At 35.1% G+C, this 20071-nt stretch overlaps 2 protein-coding genes across 3 annotated transcripts; one reads left to right on the top strand and one right to left on the bottom strand.

The window, feature by feature from the left end:
* The first annotated feature begins 13128 nt into the window (after nt 1–13128).
* On the top strand, nt 13129–15641 carry LOC110665006 (uncharacterized). The gene is made up of 3 exons (XM_021824943.2): nt 13129–14980; nt 15246–15312; nt 15408–15641. The coding sequence occupies exons 1-3, from the start codon at nt 14794–14796 to the stop codon at nt 15535–15537; spliced, it is 384 nt and encodes a 127-aa protein (XP_021680635.2). The 5' UTR covers nt 13129–14793; the 3' UTR covers nt 15538–15641.
* Nucleotides 15642–16066: 425 nt separating this feature from the next.
* On the bottom strand, nt 16067–18544 carry LOC110665005 (AP-3 complex subunit sigma). Of its 2 annotated transcripts, none has more exons than XM_021824941.2 (7): nt 18292–18544; nt 18152–18194; nt 17991–18052; nt 17787–17883; nt 16935–17005; nt 16576–16667; nt 16067–16508 (listed from the first exon to the last, which is right to left on the bottom strand). In XM_021824941.2, the coding sequence occupies exons 1-7, from the start codon at nt 18358–18360 to the stop codon at nt 16442–16444; spliced, it is 501 nt and encodes a 166-aa protein (XP_021680633.1). In that variant the 5' UTR covers nt 18361–18544; the 3' UTR covers nt 16067–16441. The 2 variants fall into 2 exon arrangements, with proteins under 2 accessions (XP_021680633.1, XP_021680634.1); XM_021824942.2 differs by having other exon boundaries at nt 16935–16996; nt 18292–18520.
* Nucleotides 18545–20071: the final 1527 nt, after the last annotated feature.

Raw genomic sequence — 20071 nt, 5'->3', positions numbered from 1 at the left:
GAGGAAGAACTTATTCAGTGGCATAGGAGACTTAGACATCCTTCTCTTGTGACAGTAACTCAAGAAGAGGGAGAAGTCAACAAGTCAAGAGGATCCTTGCTGAGTTGTATTTTAGGTGGGAACAGTTAAGCAGTTAGTTGTATTTTAGGAGGGAACAGTTAAGGAGTTTGTTTGTAATTTGTTACTGAAGTTAGCACTTGTTACAACCATAAACTCAATGTACTAGCAAGCATAAATACTATACAAATCTTGGATTAGGAATTATCTGATCAATAATACAATCATTTACTCTCTCTCTCTCTCTCTCTTTCTTCTTCTTCCTCGAATCTTCTTCTCTTTCTTTATTCTTTCTTTCTTCTATTCTTCTGTTACTCATGTTGCTACTCTGTGATTGAAGAAGTTGCTGGTGCTCCACCATCAGGTCTTGAGAAGTCTATGAGACCAATTCCTAACATTTTGGTATCAAAGCATCAAGATCCTGAGGTCTCTCAAGATCCCACTATAGCTGAGTTGATCAAGTTGGCGAGGAAGGCTAAGCAGAATATGGCGATCAAAAACCCTAGATTGCAGAATCTGGAGGAGCAAATGCAATTGCAGAATCAGAAAATCCAAGATTTGAGTGCAGGGCTGCATAGAATGGAAGAAATGATGAGCCATAGAATGGAGGAGATGATGAGTCAAATGATGGAATTGATGAAGCCGTCGCAAGGGAAAAGTAAGGAGCCTATGGTCCTTGAAACTCAATCTAATGTGAATGGAACTAGGGTCAATCCTATTGAAATTGGAGCAAATAGTAATGAAGGAAGGGGTATTTTGTCACTGTCGAAGGGGAAAGAAAATGGGGATTCTGGTAATAGTTCTCAGGGGCATAAGAGTTCTTGTAATTTGAGGAATTCTGTGATGAAATTGAAGGTAGATGTTCCCCAATTTGATGGTAGTAATCCGAGAGGATGGGTAAGAAAATGCCAGAAATATTTCCAAGTTTATGATGTGAGTGAGGAACAAAAAGTGGAAGTAGCTTCTTTATTTTTGGGGGAAAAAGCTGACATTTGGTTCCAAGGTTGGCAAGTCAGTAGACCAACTGCATCTTGGAGTGAATTTGCAGAAGAGTTATGCAAGAGATTTGGGGAGTAGACTGTAACTGATGTAGTTGAGGAGTTTAACAAGTTAAATCAACAAGTTAAATCAAGAAGGTTCAGTATTGGATTATCAGGAGAAGTTTGAGGAGCTTAAGGCTTTAATGTTGAAGTATAATCCAGGTCTATCTGAAGCTTATTTTATCTCTAGTTTCATCAGTGGGTTGAGTGAGGAATTGAGACCTATAATTAAAATGTTTAGACCTGAATCATTGTTGCAAGCCTTTGAACAAGCAAAATTGCAAGAGCAATCCATTGAGGCTATTTTGAGAAAACAAAAGCCTTATATTAGGCCATACTTCAATTCCTACAGCACAAGAAATGCTCAGTTTAGAAATGCCAATCCCACATCTAAACCTAATTTCTCTACTGCAAACCCAAGTTCTTCTTTCTCTAAACCAATTTTTGTTGCTGAATTGGAGAAACCACCCTCAAAGTTTATTAACTTTGACTTGAAAAAGGGTAATAATAGTTGTTTTAAATGTGGAGACAGGTATTACCCTGGTCATCAATGTGAGACTCAACAAATATTAGCATTGCAGGCTGATGAAGAGGGATTGGAAGAAGTGGGGAATATGGGGGGAGAGGAGGACTATGAAGGTGAGGGAGAGGAGGTTGAGACCTCCATGCATGCCTTAGATGGCAGTATTTCTCCAAATACATTGAAGATTAGAGGGAAGGTAGACAAGCAGTCAATTGTCATATTAATTGACAGTGGAAGCACACATAGTTTCCTGGATTATAAAATTGCTAAAGAGTTGGGATGTAGGATGGTAAAAGCCCCTCCACTTTCTGTGACAATTGCAAATGGTCACAAGATGGTTAGTAGATTCAAGTGTGTTGGGTTTTCGTGGAATATGCAGGGTCATTCCTTCTTTTTCAACATAAGATTGTTGGATTTGGGTGGTTATAACATGGTACTTGGAGTGGATTGGATGAGGTCTTATAGTCCAATCACTTTCGATTTTCAAAACCTAAAAGTTTCATTTCAAAAGGAAGGGAAGCAAATTGACCTTATTTGGGTGACTGAGGGAGGTTCATTAAAACTGTTGACAGGGAAGCAATTACAGAAATTGTTCAGGAAGGGACTTTCTGGTATGTTCACTCATTTATTTTCTTTGCATGCTGTTGCTGTCAATGATGAACATGTTGAATCTAAGAGTGATGTTCCACCTGAACTACAATTTTTATTAGACAAATAAGCAGACCTATTTAAAGACCCTACGCAATTACCACCTTATAGGGATTATAACCATTCTATCCAACTCAAACCTAACTCCAAACCTATAAATCTCAGACCTTATAGATACAACCATTTTCAGAAAAATGAAATTGAGAAGCAAGTGAAAGAAATGTTACAAACAGGAGTCATTCAACCTAGCCACAGTCCTTTTGCCTCTCCTTTTTTGTTAGTTAAAAAAAAAGACAACACTTGGAGGTTCTGCATAGACTATAGACAACTTAATGATGCCACCCTTAAAAACAAATTCCCATTCCAATTATAGATGACTTGTTGGATGAATTGTGTGGTGCCACCATTTTTTCCAAAATTGATTTGAAAGCTGGGTATCACCAAATTAGGATGGCTGAGCCAGACACCTCTAAAACTGCATTTCGAACACACTAGGGCCACTATGAATTTAAGGTTATGCCTTTTGGGTTGACCAATACCCCAGCAACATTCCAAGCCTTGATGAACCATATCTTTGCTCCTTATATGAGAAAATTTGTTCTTGTTTTCTTTGATGATATACTTGTCTATAGTAAATCATTTCAGGATCATTTGGAACATCTTTCCTTAGTTTTTGACATACTGAGACAACAACAACTCTTTGCCAAGAAATCCAAATGCTCTTTTGCAGTAAGGGAAGTAGAGTATTTAGGACATATTATCAGTGGGGCAGGGGTGCATACTAACCGTAAAAAGATTGAAGCTATGATTAAATGGCCTAGGCCTACCTCATTGAAGTCCTTGAGGGGTTTTTTGGGTCTTACGGGATATTATAGAAAATTTGTCAAAGGTTATGGGGTTGTTAATAAACCATTGACAAATTTATTGAAGAAAAATTCTTTTTGTTGGAATGAAATGAAGAAGCTGAGGGAGCTTTTAATGAATTGAAGCAACTGATGTCTTCTGCCCCAGTTTTGGCATTGCCTAATTTCACCCAACCATTTGTTTTGAAGACTGATGCTAGTCATATAGGGTTGGAAGCAGTTTTAATGCAAAATGGGAGTCCAATTTGTTCAGATGTTGACATTCCAGGTTCCAATCACTGAAGACTTGGTCTTTGAAGGTTGTTGCTGCAATCTCTCAAGTATGAAGATTTGCTAGTTTTTGCTGAACTTTAGACTACATTTGTTATGATTTCAGTTGTACCAGACCATAAAAGTAGTAGTAATTTGTTTTTTTTTTTTTTGGTATAAATTCTGCACTTTGAATGAAATAAAATCATATCAGTTGCTTTATCTATCTTTCAACTTTTTAAATTACAAACTTTCTTGCCTGCTGCTAAAACTAGAAATTCCAATCGTTTAAACACTTTTACTCCCACAAGTGGTATCAAAGCCTCAGTTGGTCTTATAGGACCTGTGAGTTTTGAGAGAAAACCAAGAGTTGCTTTAAAACCCTCACCCTTTTAACCAGAAATGGCAACCAGCAACCTTTCCTTGTTAACTCTGCAAGTCTTCACTGGTGAAAACTATCAAATTTGGTCAGTGAAGATGCAATCTTACTTGGAGGCATTTGATCTATGGGAGGTTGTAGTTGAAGATAGGCCAGTGGCTCCACTACCACCAAACCCTACCTTGGCACAAATCAAGGCCCACTCTGAAGAAAAGACCAAAAAGTTCAAAGCCAAGACACTTATTCAAAATTCTGTGGGAGATTCAGTCTTCCGTAGGATCATGGCATGCCAAACTGCTAAAGAATCACGGGATAGGCTAAAAGTTGAGTACCAAGGAAGTGATAGAACTAGACAGATGCAAATCTTGAACCTGAAAAGTGACTTTGAGTCTCTAAGCATGCAAGAAGATGAATCCATCGCCAAATATTCTGATAGAATTTCCTTGATTGTTAACAAAATCAGGTTGCTTGGTGAAGATTTTCCTGATAACAGGATTGTTGAAAAGGTTCTTGTGACACTTCCAGAAAGGTTTGAGTCTAAAATCTCCTCTCTTGAAGAGTCCAAGGATCTCTCCACCATTTCTCTTGCAGAATTAATGAATGCTCTTCAGGCACAAGAGCAAAGGAGGGCCTTGAGACAAGACAAACAAACTGAAGGTGCCTTTCATGTGCAAAACCAGCAGCCTAAAAAAGGAAAAAAATTCTTCAATAAGAAGATCGAAGGCAAAAATGAAGGAAGCAGTAGTAATGAAGGTTCAAAATATCCACCTTGCACACATTGCAAGAAGAATACTCATCTAGAGAAGTACTGCTAGTGGAGGCCTGATGCAATGTGTGGCAATTGTAAGCAACTTGGACACATCACCAAAGTCTGTAAGTTCAAGAACAAGGGCCCTCAAAGTAATCAACAAGCACAGATAGCAGATGCTAAATCTCAAGAGGAGGAACTTTTTGTTGCTTCATCTTTGCATAGCAATTCTACTTGTAATACATGGCTCATTGATAGTGGATGTACACACCACATGTGTCACAATGCTACAATGTTAAAAAATCTTGATGAAACCTATAGCTCCAACGTGAAGAATGGCAATGGAGAATATGTGAAAGTTAAAGAAAGAGGCACAGCAGCGATCAAAACAAATTCAGGTATCAAATACATCCCTGATGTGTTATTTGTACCTGACATTAGCTAAAATCTATTGAGTGTAGGTCAAATGCTTGGAAAGGAATATTCTCTACAATTCAAAGACGATCAATGCACCATCTTTGATCCTTCTAGAGCAAAATTAATTTGTGTAAAGATGAAAAACAAGAGTTTTACCATTGATTAGGAGCAAGCTGCTGAACATGCTTTTGCTAGCATCACTCAAGGTGTTTCAAACTTGTGGCATAGAAGGTTTGGACACTTCAACCAGAGTTTAGCAAACTTAAAGAAGTGTGGGCTAGTTGAAAACATGCTTGAAATTTCTAAAGAGGCTCAAATATGTGAGACTTGTCAACAAGGCAAACAAGCAAAATTGCCATTCCCGAGGAATCAATCTTGGAGAGCCATTGAGAAGCTTCAACTCATTCACACAGATGTGTGTGGCCCCATGAGAACTGAATCATTAAGTGGTAACAAATACTTCACTCTCTTTATTGATGATTATACGAGAATGTGCTGGGTGTATTTTATCAAATTCAAAAGTGAAGTCTTTTCAGTTTTAAAAAGATTCAAAGCCCTTGTAGAGAGTCAAAGTGGCATGAAGATTAAAATCTTGAGATCTGACAATGGCACCGAATATTCTTCCACTCAATTTGCTGAGTTTTGTAGCATTGCAGGCATAGAACATCAATTAACAACACCATACACACCACAGCAGAACGGTGTCTCTGAGAGGAAGAATAGAACTGTAATGGAGATGGCTAGGTGTCTATTGTTTGAGAAAAAGATGCCAAACAAATTCTGGGCGGAGGCTGTCAATACCTCTGTATATTTGCTGAATAGATTACAAACAAAGGCATTGAAGAACCATACACCATATGAAGCTTGGAATGGTGTCAAACCCTCAGTGCATCATCTCAAGGTGTTTGAGAGCATATGCTACTATCAAGTGCCTCGACAAAAAAGAAGCAAACTTGACAGCAGAGCACAAAAGGGAATTCTCATTGGCTATGGTTCATCAACTAAAGGTTATAGAATTTATTGCCTTCAAACTAAATCTTGAGCAGGGATGTGAAGGTTGATGAGGCAATAACCTAGGATTGGCAAAATCAGAATAACATGCAACCAGATGTCTCTATTGTTGATCAAATTCATGAAGAAAACTTTGATGACATACCAATAAGAGGCACAAGATCCTTGCAGGACATCTATCAAAGTTGCAGCTTGGCAATCTCAGAACCTTCAAGTTATTTTGAAGCAAAGGATTTTCAAGAATGGAGAAGAGCAATGAGAGAAGAATTGGAGATGATCAATAAAAATGAAACTTGGCGATTGGTAAAAAGGCGTAAAAATCACAAAGTGATAGGAGTCAAATGGGTTTTCAAAACAAAACTCAATCCTGATGGTACAATTTGCAAACACAAAGCCAAATTGGTGGTGAAAGGCTATGCCCAACAGTGTGGTGTGGATTTTCAGGAGACCTTTGCTCCTATGGCAAGGTGTGATACAATCAAGCTCCTTATTGCTCTTGCTGCTCAATATTCTTGGCAAATTCATCAATTAGATGTCAAATCTGCCTTCTTGAATGGATTTCTTGATGAAGAAATAAATGTAGCGCAACCAGATGGGTATATAGCTCCAGGCAAAGAAGATCATGTGTATTTGCTAAAAAAGGCCTTGTACAGCTTGAAACAAGCTCCCAGGGCCTGGTATGTTAGAGTGGACAGTCATTTACATCAATTAGGTTTTTGCAGAAGCCAAAGTGAAGCAACTTTGTACGTGAAATCTAGTGGAGGTCAACTTCTAATAGTCTCCATTTATGTAGATGACATACTCATCATCGGAAGCCATCTTGAGCTAATTCTAGAGTTCAAGGATGAGATGAAGAAAGCCTTTGAAATGACTGATCTTGGAGTTATGAATTATTTTTTAGGGATGGAAGTGATGCAATCATGTTCAGGTATCTTCATATGTCAAAAGAAGTATGCCATGGATGTGCTAAAAAAATTCAAAATGCAAGACTAAAAACCTGTATTTACTCCTATGATAACAAGTGAGAAGCTAAGCTAGAATGATGACTCCAAGAAAATAGATGAAAGCTTGTATAGAAGTTTAATTGGTAGCCTTTTGTATCTCACAGCTACTAGACCTGACATACTTTTTGCTGTTAGTCTGCTTTCCAGGTTCATGCATTCTCCAAGTGAAAAACATTTCTCAGCAGCTAAAAGGGTACTGAGGTACATCAAGGGAACTATTTCCCATGGAGTTCAATTTTCCAAATTTGCAGAAGGAGACCTAAAGCTATTAGGCTATTCTGACAGTGATTGGGGAGGCTGTGTTGATGATTCTAAAAGCACCTCAGGGTACTTATTTTCTCTAGGTTCTAGTTTTTTTCTTGGAGCTCAAAAAAACAAGAAACTACAGCACAGTCCATAGCAGAAGCATAATACAATGCTGCTGCAGCTGGTGTAAATCAGGCTATTTGGTTAAGAAAATTATTAGAAGATTTGGGGAAAAAACAAGTTGAGGCAACTCAAGTTATGGTTGACAACATTTCTGCAGTTTCAATTTCAAAAAATCCAATGTTTCATGGTAGGACAAAGCATATAAAGATCAAGTTTCATTTTATTAGAGAAGTTCAACAATCCAATGAAGTGTAGCTTGTTCATTGTTCTTCTGAAGATCAATTTGCTAATATGTTTACCAAGTCATTGCAAAAAGAAAGATTTGAAGCTCTTAAACAAAAGATAGGTGTTTGTCACCTACATGTCAAGGAGGAGTGTTCAGATGTTGACATTCCAGGTTCCAATCACTGAAGACTAGGTCTTTGAAGGTTGTTGCTGCAATCTCTCAAGTATGAAGATTTGTTGGTTTTTGCTGGATTTTAGACTACATTTGTTATGATTTCAGTTGTAACAGACCATAAAAGTAGGAGTAATTTGTTATTTTTTTCCTGTATAAATTCTGCACTTTGAATGAAATAAAATCAGATTAGTTGCTTTATCTATCTTTCAACTTTTTAAATTGCAAACTTTCTTGCCTGGTGCTAAAACTAGAAATTCCAATCATTTAAACACTTTTACTCCCACACAATTGCATATTTGAGCAAGTCCTTGGGAGTAAAAAACCAAGGGTTATCCATATATGAGAAAGAACTCTTAGCTGTAATTGTGGCAGTGACTAAATGGAGACATTATTTGGAAAATGCTTACTTTATAATTAACACTGACCATGAGAGTCTTAAGTTTTTGTTGCAGCAAAGGCTTCATACTTATGTGCAGCAAAAAGGCATAACGAAGTTGCTGGGATTGGATTATTCAATCAATTACAGGTCTAGGCATGAAAACAAGGTTGTTGATGCCTTATCTAGATATGCCTTGATTGATATCAGGGAGAATTGCAAGCCATTTCTGCTGTGGTGCCAGTGTGGCAACAAGAAGTCAGTAATAGTTATGTGGGTGATCAATTGGCTCAAGCCCTTATTACTGCACTCACAATAGATCCTCATTCTAAGCCACATTATCAATATAAAGCAGGGTTGTTAAGACACAAGGGTAGGGTATATATTGGTTACTCTTTTGAGCTCCAACAGAGACTTATTTCTGCTGCTCATGATTCTCCAGTTGGGGGACATTCAGGTATCAAGGTGACTTATCACAGGTTGTCTCAATTGTTCTATTGGCCTAAAATGTTGCAGCAGCTGGAGAGATGGATTATGAGTTGTGACGTATTTCAACAATGCAAAGGTCAATCATTGCCCTACCCTGGGTTATTGCAGCCACTATCCATCCCATCTCATGCATGGTCATGTATTTCTATGGATTTTATAGAGCAGTTGCCTAAATCTAAAGGTAAAGATGTCATCATGGTGGTTGTTGACAGGTTCACTAAATTTGCTCACTTTATAGCCCTTGCACATCCTTATTCAGCTGAGAAAATAGCTAAGATATTCTTGGATAACATTTTCAAGTTGCATGGGGTTCCTACAAACATGGTGAGTGATAGAGATAAGGTCTTCACCAGTCTTTTTTGGCAACAATTGTTTAAGGCTTTGGGAACTAAATTGCACATGAGTACAGTCTACCATCCTCAGTCAGATGGCCAGACTGAAAGACTCAATAGATGCTTGGAAAATTATCTTAGATGCACGACTTTTCAGCATCCTTATAAATGGAGTTCATGGCTAAGTTTAGCTGAATGGTGGTACAATTCTAGCTTTCATTCCAGCATCAAAATGTCTCCTTTTCAGGCCTTATACGGATATCCACCACCCATTTTTAATATAGCAGAACCTGCTGCAATTTTAGTAGTTAAAGTGGAGGATTTACTAGTAGAAAAACAACAAATTTGGCAGATGCGTTGAGAGAAAATTTATTAATTGCTCAAAATCGAATGAAACAGTATGCCGATTTGAAGAGAACTGAGAGAGAGTTTAATGTTGGGGATTGGGTGTTTCTGAAGTTGCAACCTTATAAACAACTATCAATGGCAGTTAGGAAATGTGTGAAATTGTCTCCCAAGTATTATGGTCCATTTTTAGTTTTGCAAAGAATTGGATCAGTTGCTTATAAATTGAAATTATCTGCGGATTCCTCCATACATGATGTTTTTCATGGGTCACTATTGAAGAAGAAGGTGGGAGCAGATCAATTTTTTCATAGTTCCTTACCTAAGTTCAACAAACAGGGGCTATGGAAGGGTCCTGTGGCAATTTTGAATAAGAGAACTATTCAAAACGATGGCAAAGATGTGGAGCAAGTGTTGGTGCAATGGGATACCTTGTCAATTCAAGAATCAACTTGGGAGGATAAGAATTTTATTTCTCAATAATTTCCTAAGATCATTCTTGAGGACAAGAATGCTGTTGCGGAGGGAGGTAATGTTGTGATAGTAACTCAAGAAGAGGGAGAAGTCAACAAGTCAAGAGGATCATTGCTGAGTTGTATTTTAGGAGGGAACAGTTAAGGAGTTAGCTGTATTTTAGGAGGGAACAGTTAAGGAGTTTGTTTGTAATTTGTTAGTGGAGTTAGCACTTGTTACAACCATAAACTCAATGTACTAGCAAGCATAAATACTATACAAATCTTGGATTAGGAATTATCTGATCAATAATACAATCATTTACTCTCTCTCTCTCTCTCTCTCTCTCTCTCTCTCTCTCTCTCTTTCTTCTTCTTCCTCGAATCTTCTTCTCTATCTTTATTCTTTCTTTCTTTTATTCTTCTGTCACTCATGTTGCTACTCTGTGATTGAAGGAGTTGCTGGTCTGAGCTCCACCGTCAGGTCTTGAGAAGTCTATGAGACCAATTCCTGACACCATCATTTACTGTTTTAGAGAAACTTTATCCTCTTTTGTTTAAGTAATGCAAAACTGAATTGTTAGTATGTGATGCTTGTGAGTTTGCCAAACATACTAGACAATCTTATCCTGCAATAAATAATAAGGCTTCAGTTCCTTTTATGACTATCCATTCTGATGTGTGGGGACCTACTCAAACTGTGTCTTTATCAGATTATAGATGGTTTGTGACCTTTATTGATTGTTGCAATAGGTTAACTTGGGTATATCTGATGAAAGGGAAAAATGAAGTATTTTTATGTTTTCAGCAGTTTCACAAAATGATTAGCACCCAGTTTGTTGCTCATATTAAAATATTGGGAACTGATAATGGCACAGAGTATATGAATGGAGTTTTTCAGGAATATTTGAAGTCACACGGAATTTTGCATCAGACTAGTTGTGTTAATATTAGTGCTCAAAATAGAGTGTCTGAGAGAAAAAATAGATATTTATTTGAGATTGCTAGGTCTCTTGTGTTTACAATGAATATTCCCAAACCTTACTGGAGGGATGCAATTCTTTCTGCTGCAGATCTTATTAACAGGATGGCACTCCAGACTTTGGAGTTTAAGAGTCTTTTAGAGGTTTTGCAAGGTAAAAATTCATATACTGTTCCTCCAAAGGTCTTTGGTTGTGTTTGCTTTGTTCATTAGCCTAATAGGGGGAAGTTAGAACCTCGAGCCCTCAAGTGTGTTTTTGTTGGTTATTCCAGTACTCAGAAGAGGTATAGGTGTTACCACCCTCCTACATGAAAATATTTTGTAAGCATGGATGTTACCTTTAGGGAATCTGAATCTTATTTCCATCCACCTCTTCAAGGGGAGCATAGGAAGGAAGAAGAGGTGTCTTTTCCTTCTTCTTTGTGCTCTCCCAACTTTCAACTTCAAAGGGAAAATCTGGGTCTAAAGCCTATACCTAATAATAATACTCAGGGGGAGTCACCTAAATCTCGAGGGAGACTGAATGGACCAGATTTGAGAATCTATACTCGACGAAACAAGACGGATATAGCCATCGAGTAGGAGACTGCTGATCAACCAGAATCTCTGGATTCAATTCTTAAACATCTGGAGGTATGTGATGAGTCTCCTTTGGTTCCTGAAGAGTCTAATTTTAATTCTCAGTCTACTCTTCCTTTTTCTAATAATGATCTTGATATTCCTATTGCTCTCAGAAAAGTGTTAGAGCCTGTACTAAAATCCCATCTCTAACTTCATTTCCTATGATTCTTTGTCTCTATCCTATAGAGCCTTTCTATTGTCTGTTTCCTCTGTTTCTATCCCACAGGATTGGAAGAAAGCATGTCTTGATTCAAAATGGAAGGCAACCATGGTGGAGGAGATGAAAGCTCTAGCAAAGAATGAGACATGGAAACTTGTTCCTCTTCCAATGGGGAAAAAACCTGTTGGATGCAAGTGGGTGTTCACTGTGAAACATAGAGCAGATGGTTCAATTGAAAGGTATAAGGCTAGGCTGGTAGCAAAAGGCTTTACACAGACATACGGGGTAGATTACCAGGAAACGTTTGCTCCTGTTGCTAAAATGAATACTATCAAAATTTTACTATCATGTGCAGTAAATCTTGAGTGGGATTTGCAGCAGTTTGATGTAAAAAATGTCTTTCTGCATGGTGATTTGGAAGAAGTATATATGGAAATCCTTTTAGGGTTTGAGAATAGGAAGACCAAAGGAAAAGTTTGCAGATTGAAGAAAGCACTGTATGATTTAAAACAGTCACCTAGTGCATGGTTTGACAGGTTTAGTAAGGCTATGGTTTCTTTTGGATACTACTAAAGCAATGCTGATCACACCTTGTTTATAAAACACTATAGAGGTAAGATCACTCTACTTATTGTTTATGTGGATGATATTGTGATAACTGATGATGATAGGGAAGAAATGATTCATCTGAAGGAACAATTAGCACAGGAGTTTGAAATCAAAGATTTAGAAAGGCTAAATTACTTTCTTGGAATAGAGGTTGCCAGATCAGAGAAAGGAATATTTATTTCTCAAAGGAAGTACATACTAGATCTGTTGGAGGAAACATGAATGCTAGATTGTAAACTAGCAGAGTCTCCCATTGAGGCAAATCACAAATTGCAAGCTGGAGTTGGGGAATCCATGGATATTAGGAGATATCAGAGGTTGATTGACAGACTGATTTACCTTTCGCATACCAGACCAGATATAGCATATGCAATGGGTCTAGTGAGTTAGTATATGCATGATCCTCGTGAACCTCATTTGGAGGCTATGTTCCGCATCTTGCGATACTTAAAATCTACACCTAGGAAAGGACTTCTTTTCTCAAAGCATGGCCATCTTCAAATTAAGGCTTTTACAGATGTAGATTGGAGTGGATCTCTTGATGATAGTAGATCGATATCTGGTTACTGTACTTTTGTTGGTGTTAATTTAGTCACTTGGAGAAGCAAGAAGCAAGAAGCAAGATGTGACAGCTAGATCCAGTACAGAGGCTGAGTTTAGAGCAATGGTTCAAGGTATTTGTGAACTATTGTGGATACAAAAGTTGATGGAGGAATTAAAATTGCTGAAAACTAGTGGTTTGTCCCTGTTCTATGATAACAAAGCTGCCATCAGTATAGTTCACAATCCAGTTTAGCATAATTGGACCAAGCATATAGAAATTGACAGAAATTTCATGAAAGAAAAAGTTGTCAATGGTTATTTAAGTATCTCTTACGTAAGGTCGAAAGACCAGTTAGCTAATGTGTTCACTAAGGGATTAAGTTGTAAGGGGTTTCATACCCTAGCTTGCAAGTTGGGCATGTGCAACATACATGAACCAACTTGAGGGAGAGTGTTAGAATCTCTCAATTAGTGTAAATCCCTTAATCAGTGTAAATTAGCTGTAAATTAGAATATATTTAGAAATCATTGTATTTATTGGCTATTATTAGTTTTCTAATTAATCCTAGCCTTTGTATATAAATTAGAATGCCTGTAAATCATTTTAGTATGAAGAAATATAAAAGAAAATTTTCCAAATTCTCTGTTTTCTACACTATTGCTCCCCCTGGTACACGAAACTTTGGCCTTTATGTTTCAGTGCCATTTCATCTCTTAGCATTTTGCTGTTTTTCCTAAAGGAAAGAGAAGGGGAACTAGCAGTAACAAATTGCTTGTGAAACTCGATTTCTGCATTCGCTCTTGGTGTTTGCTAACTCATGGTAATGTCATAAAAATTGAACACATATTCTTACTCTATTGGCAGTCAGCCCCAGGCAAGCATAGTTAATCAAGGCAGAGATAGATAATTATTCCAGTTTTAACTGCCTTCCATTAAATTTAATCTACGGAAGACATTCCAGACTATTTTGTTATGTTTTATGTATTAACCAAAAGACATTGAATGCTCTATTGGGTGGTCAGTTTTTCACATCCAATTAGATTTATGGATCTTTAATTCAGTTTTGTTGAGTTATATTAATATCATAATCAGCATAGTAGTCAAATAAAGGAGCTTTCTTTTCTTAGGAAGTCCAATTTTCATATGGATTTGGAGCAAGATATAGCATTGCTTTTTGTTCTATAAATAGCCTTGCTTATATAGCATTGTTAGAAAGTATTTGCAGTCAATAATATTCCAGCAATTTATGCTTTTGTTTTTGAGTTGTTCTAACCCTATAAAGTACAAGTCTAGTGAGTCCATCCTACTAGTGTCAGATTAGTGCTCTGAAGATAATAGGATCTGCCAAGTTATTTTAATCCCTAGTTCTTGAGTTCTACTTTAGCCCTAAAATAAGTATCTTAATTCATTCTACATCTCTTTAAGTAGTTAAATGTTCTATGGCATGCGAAAGCAATGTAGAAGCCTTGAGGTATCATCAATCAAAGATGTGCAAACAAAGAACCTAGGGGCGATGTTATGAAGTGAAAAATAATAGCAGTAAATGTAGAAATGCTTAGACAGTTTTTAGTTAGCATATGTTGTCCAGTGGCTGCTAAATGAGCAAGTTAAGTTAGTTATCTATGCTCAAGTTGGTTAGTAGATGCTAAAGCAAGTATACATAATTCTAAATGGGGGGAAAAAGACAAAAAGAATTGGCCATAATTGATACTTGACCTAAAGTTTTGGAATTTTTGAATTTTGACCCTTTCCTTTGTATTTTATCATCGCTGTGGCCAATATCATTTCTTCAGCAATATTATCAGCAGACTGACCATTGCATATATGGGATTTAATCTCATATAACATTTTATGGAATGGTTCTGTAATTGTAGGGAAGCATGTGATAAATTTGTTTGTTCAGTACACACCCCACAGTCCCTCAGATGGAAGCTGGGAAGATCCTGCTTATAGAGTGAGTTCAATTACGGAAATTTTAGCTTGTTAATTTTAAAGATTGGTTGTTGTGGTGAATACCGAGAATTACTATTGGTTCTACTTCTATCTTCCTTTTATGTGGCTTATTAACTGTCCACTGCTCCACCCAAAAACCACTCTATCTTTGCCTTCTTTGTTTTTTGTTACATTTCATATGTGATATACATGTGACGCATAGGGCTGAAACATGAGAGTTTCATGGAATTGCTTGTGCTAATCTTCTTTCTATGCTCAAGAACTCTAGCAAATGTTCTGTTTTGCAGGATCATTTTCACAAAAATGTTTCAATTTGGTGGAGGAATATGTCCCTGGCTTCACAGCTCATCAATCATTGGTTATGACTTGTTGACACCACCAGACCTTGAAAGGGAAATTGGTCTGACAGGTACTTGGTGACCATATTGGCAATTTATGCACATCATTTGGCTGTTTAAAATTGACAATGAATGAGATAAGTTATCCGGATGTGTAATCGCAACTATTAGATAATTAGATCAGGGTTTAGGCTAAATTTGAAGTCAATAAGACTAGCTTTATTCTTGTGGCGCTGACTTCTCTGCTTCTCATGTTTCTAATCTACAGATTCACAGGGTTCTTGATAAATTATTAAATTTCAGTAAGTTCCTTGACTCTTGAATGATCTTTCACAGGGGGAAATATATTTCATGGTGCTATGAAATTGGATTCTCTCTTCCTTATGCGACCTGTTGAAGGATGGTAAATGACAAAAAAAATTAATGCATGTTTGAGCATAGAATCGCTACCAGAGTTTGTAATCCTTTATTGAACTAAAATTTTCCTTGGTGATACAGGTCAAACTATAGGACACCGCTCCGAGGGCTGTACCTGTGCAGAAGTGGAAGCCATCCGGGCGGTGGTATGATGAATGCACCTGGACGTAATGCTGAATTCGTAGTTCTGCAGGATGTTAAAAAACATTAAATTTAAGTACACAAATTTGAAGCTCTATAGTTTCTCAGATTTCCATTTCATGTTTTTCGAGTACTGTGTTATGATGAACTATTTGGGAAGACTTACCCCTCCAACTTTTATTTGGATCTGCTGCATCAACATTTTATTTGTCATCGCCAACAATACATAAACGTGCACTGACATTGAAAAATATGTATGTCTTCCATTTTTGGCTGACTTGACATCTCTTATATTTAACTGTCTTGTTCAAATTAGGGACAAATTATCGAAGATGATTAAATGTAGTAGTTATCTTGTTGCAACCTAAAACTCCCTGAACCAAGTAAACCTCATTCTTTTCAGAAATTGCTAGAAAACTAAAGCTTTTAATATCCCAAAATCTGATTTGGCTTAACAAAATTCCTTTATTTTAATTGATTTTGAAACAACATTTTCAAATTACCCTGCATGGCAAAACATATTTTGCAGCGTGGATTGGAATGAATCAAGGAATGCCCAGTGTAATGAATACAAAAACGTATCAATACACGTTGTGAAATGTCCCAATCGTTCAACCTCCTGGCTTAATCAAGGGCATTCAAACAATTGCATAACAGAATATTAATTTCCAATCTTTAAAATTTCGTGACCATGCATCTTGGAATTTCATTTTCCCCAAGGTCATCAGCAACAGCATCAATCAAACCTCTAATGATTTAAATCACTCAATAACTTCCAATCTTCTAGCCTACTCTGAAAGTTTTCCACAATCAATCCACTTGAAATATTCACCAATACAAGAAACTTTGAGTGCTGAAGTAGCTTGCTTAATACGCATCGAACTTGTCAGAAACCATTTCAGGTCTGAGTGCCGTGGTGCTCGATGGTTGATGGGTTAACTGCGATCATTTTGCCGTCACTCCACATCAATGTGCTATCGGTTCCGCCAACCAGAAACAGTTTTGGGGACTAATGTGATGGAATTTGAGGATGCTTCTAGCCTGCACCACATGCAACACATTAGATACATACTCAGAAATGTGTGCGTGAGAGAGGGGAGAAAGTCACTTTGATATTTCTTCAACAGCCTTCATAATTTCAGCAGAACTTGTTTCAAGCACCTGACCTCCAAAAACTATCTCATCTAAAATTGTATGCAACTGCAAAAAAATTAGGTGAAGATTAGTATAATGGAAATATTCCATGTGCATTAGTGGTAAATAGAAGATCGAAATTTTAGGTCCAATGATCAAACAAAAACTAAAAAAGAGTTTGACAAAATTGATTGATTCAATATTAGAGGTTTTCACAAGTAATTGTTATTTGAGTTTGTCAAAAATAGTTTTTCTCTATACAATATAGAAATAGAAACCTACATTTCCCAGGTAATGTGACAAAAAGTTTTGCACAAAAGGAACTGTACATACCTTGCTGTAATTGAACACTATGTCAAGCTCACATACATTTCTGAAGCATTTGTCCAGTGTTTCTACAAAAACTAAAGAAATAGGAGTTTACTCAAGTATTAAGTACAAGCTCCAAAATTAAAGAAATCATTTCAACATTTCAGATACGAAGTCAGCTATTCAGAGTTAGGTCCCAAAAGTTATCCAGCCATAATCTCAAGCAATAAACTATCCTTGATATGGTGATAAAAAATAAGATTATAAAAGGAACAAGCTGCCAGCTAACCAACAAAGAAGAAAAGGTTATATCAGTTGGAGTTGAAGATTTTGAAGCTCAAAAGGATCTCGAGTGTGATCAGAATTCGGAATTCGGAAGGAAGTGGTTGAAATACTAATTGCACAAAAGTTCAATTACCAAAAACCAACATTGGTTCCATAAAACCAATCCAAACAACAAAAGTAATGCACAAGGCCGAAAAATCTTCCTCCTGCATGTGCATTAGTTAGACTTTTCTGGCTTTTCAACTAACCCTCCATAAAACACATAGGCTTCATTTGGCTCATTGAATAGCATAAATATAATAAAGAATAGATATTCTCCAAATTTATGTTCTTCCATGACCATAGAAGTCACTATTCCACTCCTATTCTATTCTATTCTATTCTATTCTATTCTATTATGCAAACCCAAATGACCAATAATGTATTAACATCTCTACCATATCTTTGATTTGGTAATGAACTTGCAATTAATCAATCATTTTGACTGAAACCCCTTTTATTATATGTGGCAACATCTACTTTTGAAAATTGAAACATAACACTCACATCCAGACATAATCACATTTTGATAATTCCTTATTAGAAACGCACCTTGAATGAGATCTAGCACGGCAAGCTCATTTTCACAGGTATCAAATACAAACACAAAATAAAGAGTTGCATAGTGTTTGTACACAAGACGACTATCCTGCCAAAGATGGGGAAAAAAGAATCCTTTCAAAAAAAATAATAATAACATAAAAATCTGCAATTTTAATCTAAAATGTACTTGAGATAGAGAGAAGTATATAATACCGGACCAAAGATAGAATCAGCCTCCATGAAATTGCTAACATTCTCAGCTCTACTGCATAACACTAAAAAAATTGAAAACCCAAATCAGAAACAAAAAATTACTCGCAATAAACAAGATTAGCAAAAGCTTCTTAGTGCATAAAAAGTTAAAGATTGAGCACCTCCAAATACGCTGCGTATAAGCTCCTGTTGTTTGTCCACAGTCTGAAGTCGCAAAATTGGGTTTAGAAAGAAAAAAAGGCGAGAAGTTGAGAATGAAATTGCTTGAAAGAAATTCTTGATGGAGAAAACAAGTATTTACCAAAAAATCATAAAATTTGGCAAGGCGAGGTTTGCCTTGGGTATTTATTACCATCACCGCCTTTATCATTTTCACCTCCTTCACCGATTCCCCAGGCGAGCGGCTCCGCTAATTTATGATCTCTGATTTCTCTTTCCTTCAGAATTTGCCTCATCTGTACCTAATACCAAACAGAAATAAATAAAGGGCTCAAAATGCTATCTTATTATGAATTATAATAATATGAATATGTTACATGACAAGGGACCATCTTGAAATTTTCTTTCGGTTAATATATATATATATATATATATATACACACACACACTCAATATATATACACACACTCAAACCAAATCTAATATCTTAAAAATTATTTAAAAATTATTAATATAATCAAAATACATATCTATATAAAATTAATTTAAAATAATTTATTAATTTATCACATATAAAATTATATAATTTTTTCTTTATAAAATTTATTATTGAAAGTAAGAGTAAATTTTAAAAGGAAATAAATTTTTATACATACAATATAATTTTTTATTAAAAAGAAGGTTTTATAATTAAATTTATGAGAGATTGATATATAATATATAAAAATTAAAAAAAAATACAGATTAATTGACTCTACCTTTTTATTACACATTACATACATATAATCTGTATTAAATTACTTTAAAAAATATGACTATTTAAATAAAAAAAATTATTTAGTCTATTTATTTTAATGAAATTAACTATTTAATTATTTTATTTTTTTTAAATACATTAATTTTTCTTTGTATTTTTATTTTATTTACTTTTTAATTATTTCATCTAATTTAAATCTAATTTTCTGTTAATTAATGTATTCAAATCATAAAAAAAATCATTATGAGACTAAATAATTTATAAAAAATAAAGAGACTATATATTTTTTTTAAATTACAGGAAATGAATGAAATTTAAATTAATGCTTAAAATAATTTGAGGGACTAAATAGAAAACATAACAATAATATATAAATTAATTAATATATTTTTAAAATAAAAATAAATTAATTAATTTATTAAAATATAAAAATTAAACAATAATTTATCCTTAAATAAATATATCATTACAAGTATTATATAATATGACATGTTTAAACTATTTAAATGATTTATTAAGATATAATAATAAATAATGTCATCTAAATATTTAAATGATAAAAAAAAATTAAAATTATTCACATAAACAATGAACTTCAAAGTTAATTAAAGCCACAAAGCAATTAGATAGATGGATAATCATTTTGTTTTGTGCAAATACATATAATTCACTTGTCTTGTGCAAATAAATTTCTTCTTTGTCTATCAATTGGGTGGGTGCATATTTTAAGTTTTGATTGTTGTAATTCATTTATATTTATATCATAGAATTTAAGAGTTTTTAAATATAAAAAAAAAAATTCTTTTACCATGCTTATGGAAGAGTAACTTGTGGTAAGGTTTTTCTTTTAACTAATAACTTATTTAATTTTAAAATTTTTAATTATTTTAACTATTAAATAATTATATTTATCTCAATTATTATAAATTATATCTAAAGTGAAAAAAAAATACACTATAATTAATAATTATAGTGAATATAAATTATTCATTTTAATCTATTAATTTATAAAATAATAGCATTATAAATTTTTATTAAATTATTTTTTTATTAATAATATTATAGAACTTCAATAATAAAAAAATAAAAAAAAAATTATACCCACAACACTGTGCAGACAAGTATCAGCTTGTAACATGCTAAAATGACACCCATAATTAATGGA

Source organism: Hevea brasiliensis, chromosome 9, assembly GCF_030052815.1.
Source record: "Hevea brasiliensis isolate MT/VB/25A 57/8 chromosome 9, ASM3005281v1, whole genome shotgun sequence".
Classification (NCBI taxonomy): domain Eukaryota; kingdom Viridiplantae; phylum Streptophyta; class Magnoliopsida; order Malpighiales; family Euphorbiaceae; genus Hevea; species Hevea brasiliensis.
Note: the sequence above shows the minus strand (reverse complement) of the source record. Positions and strands in the feature narration are given on the sequence as shown.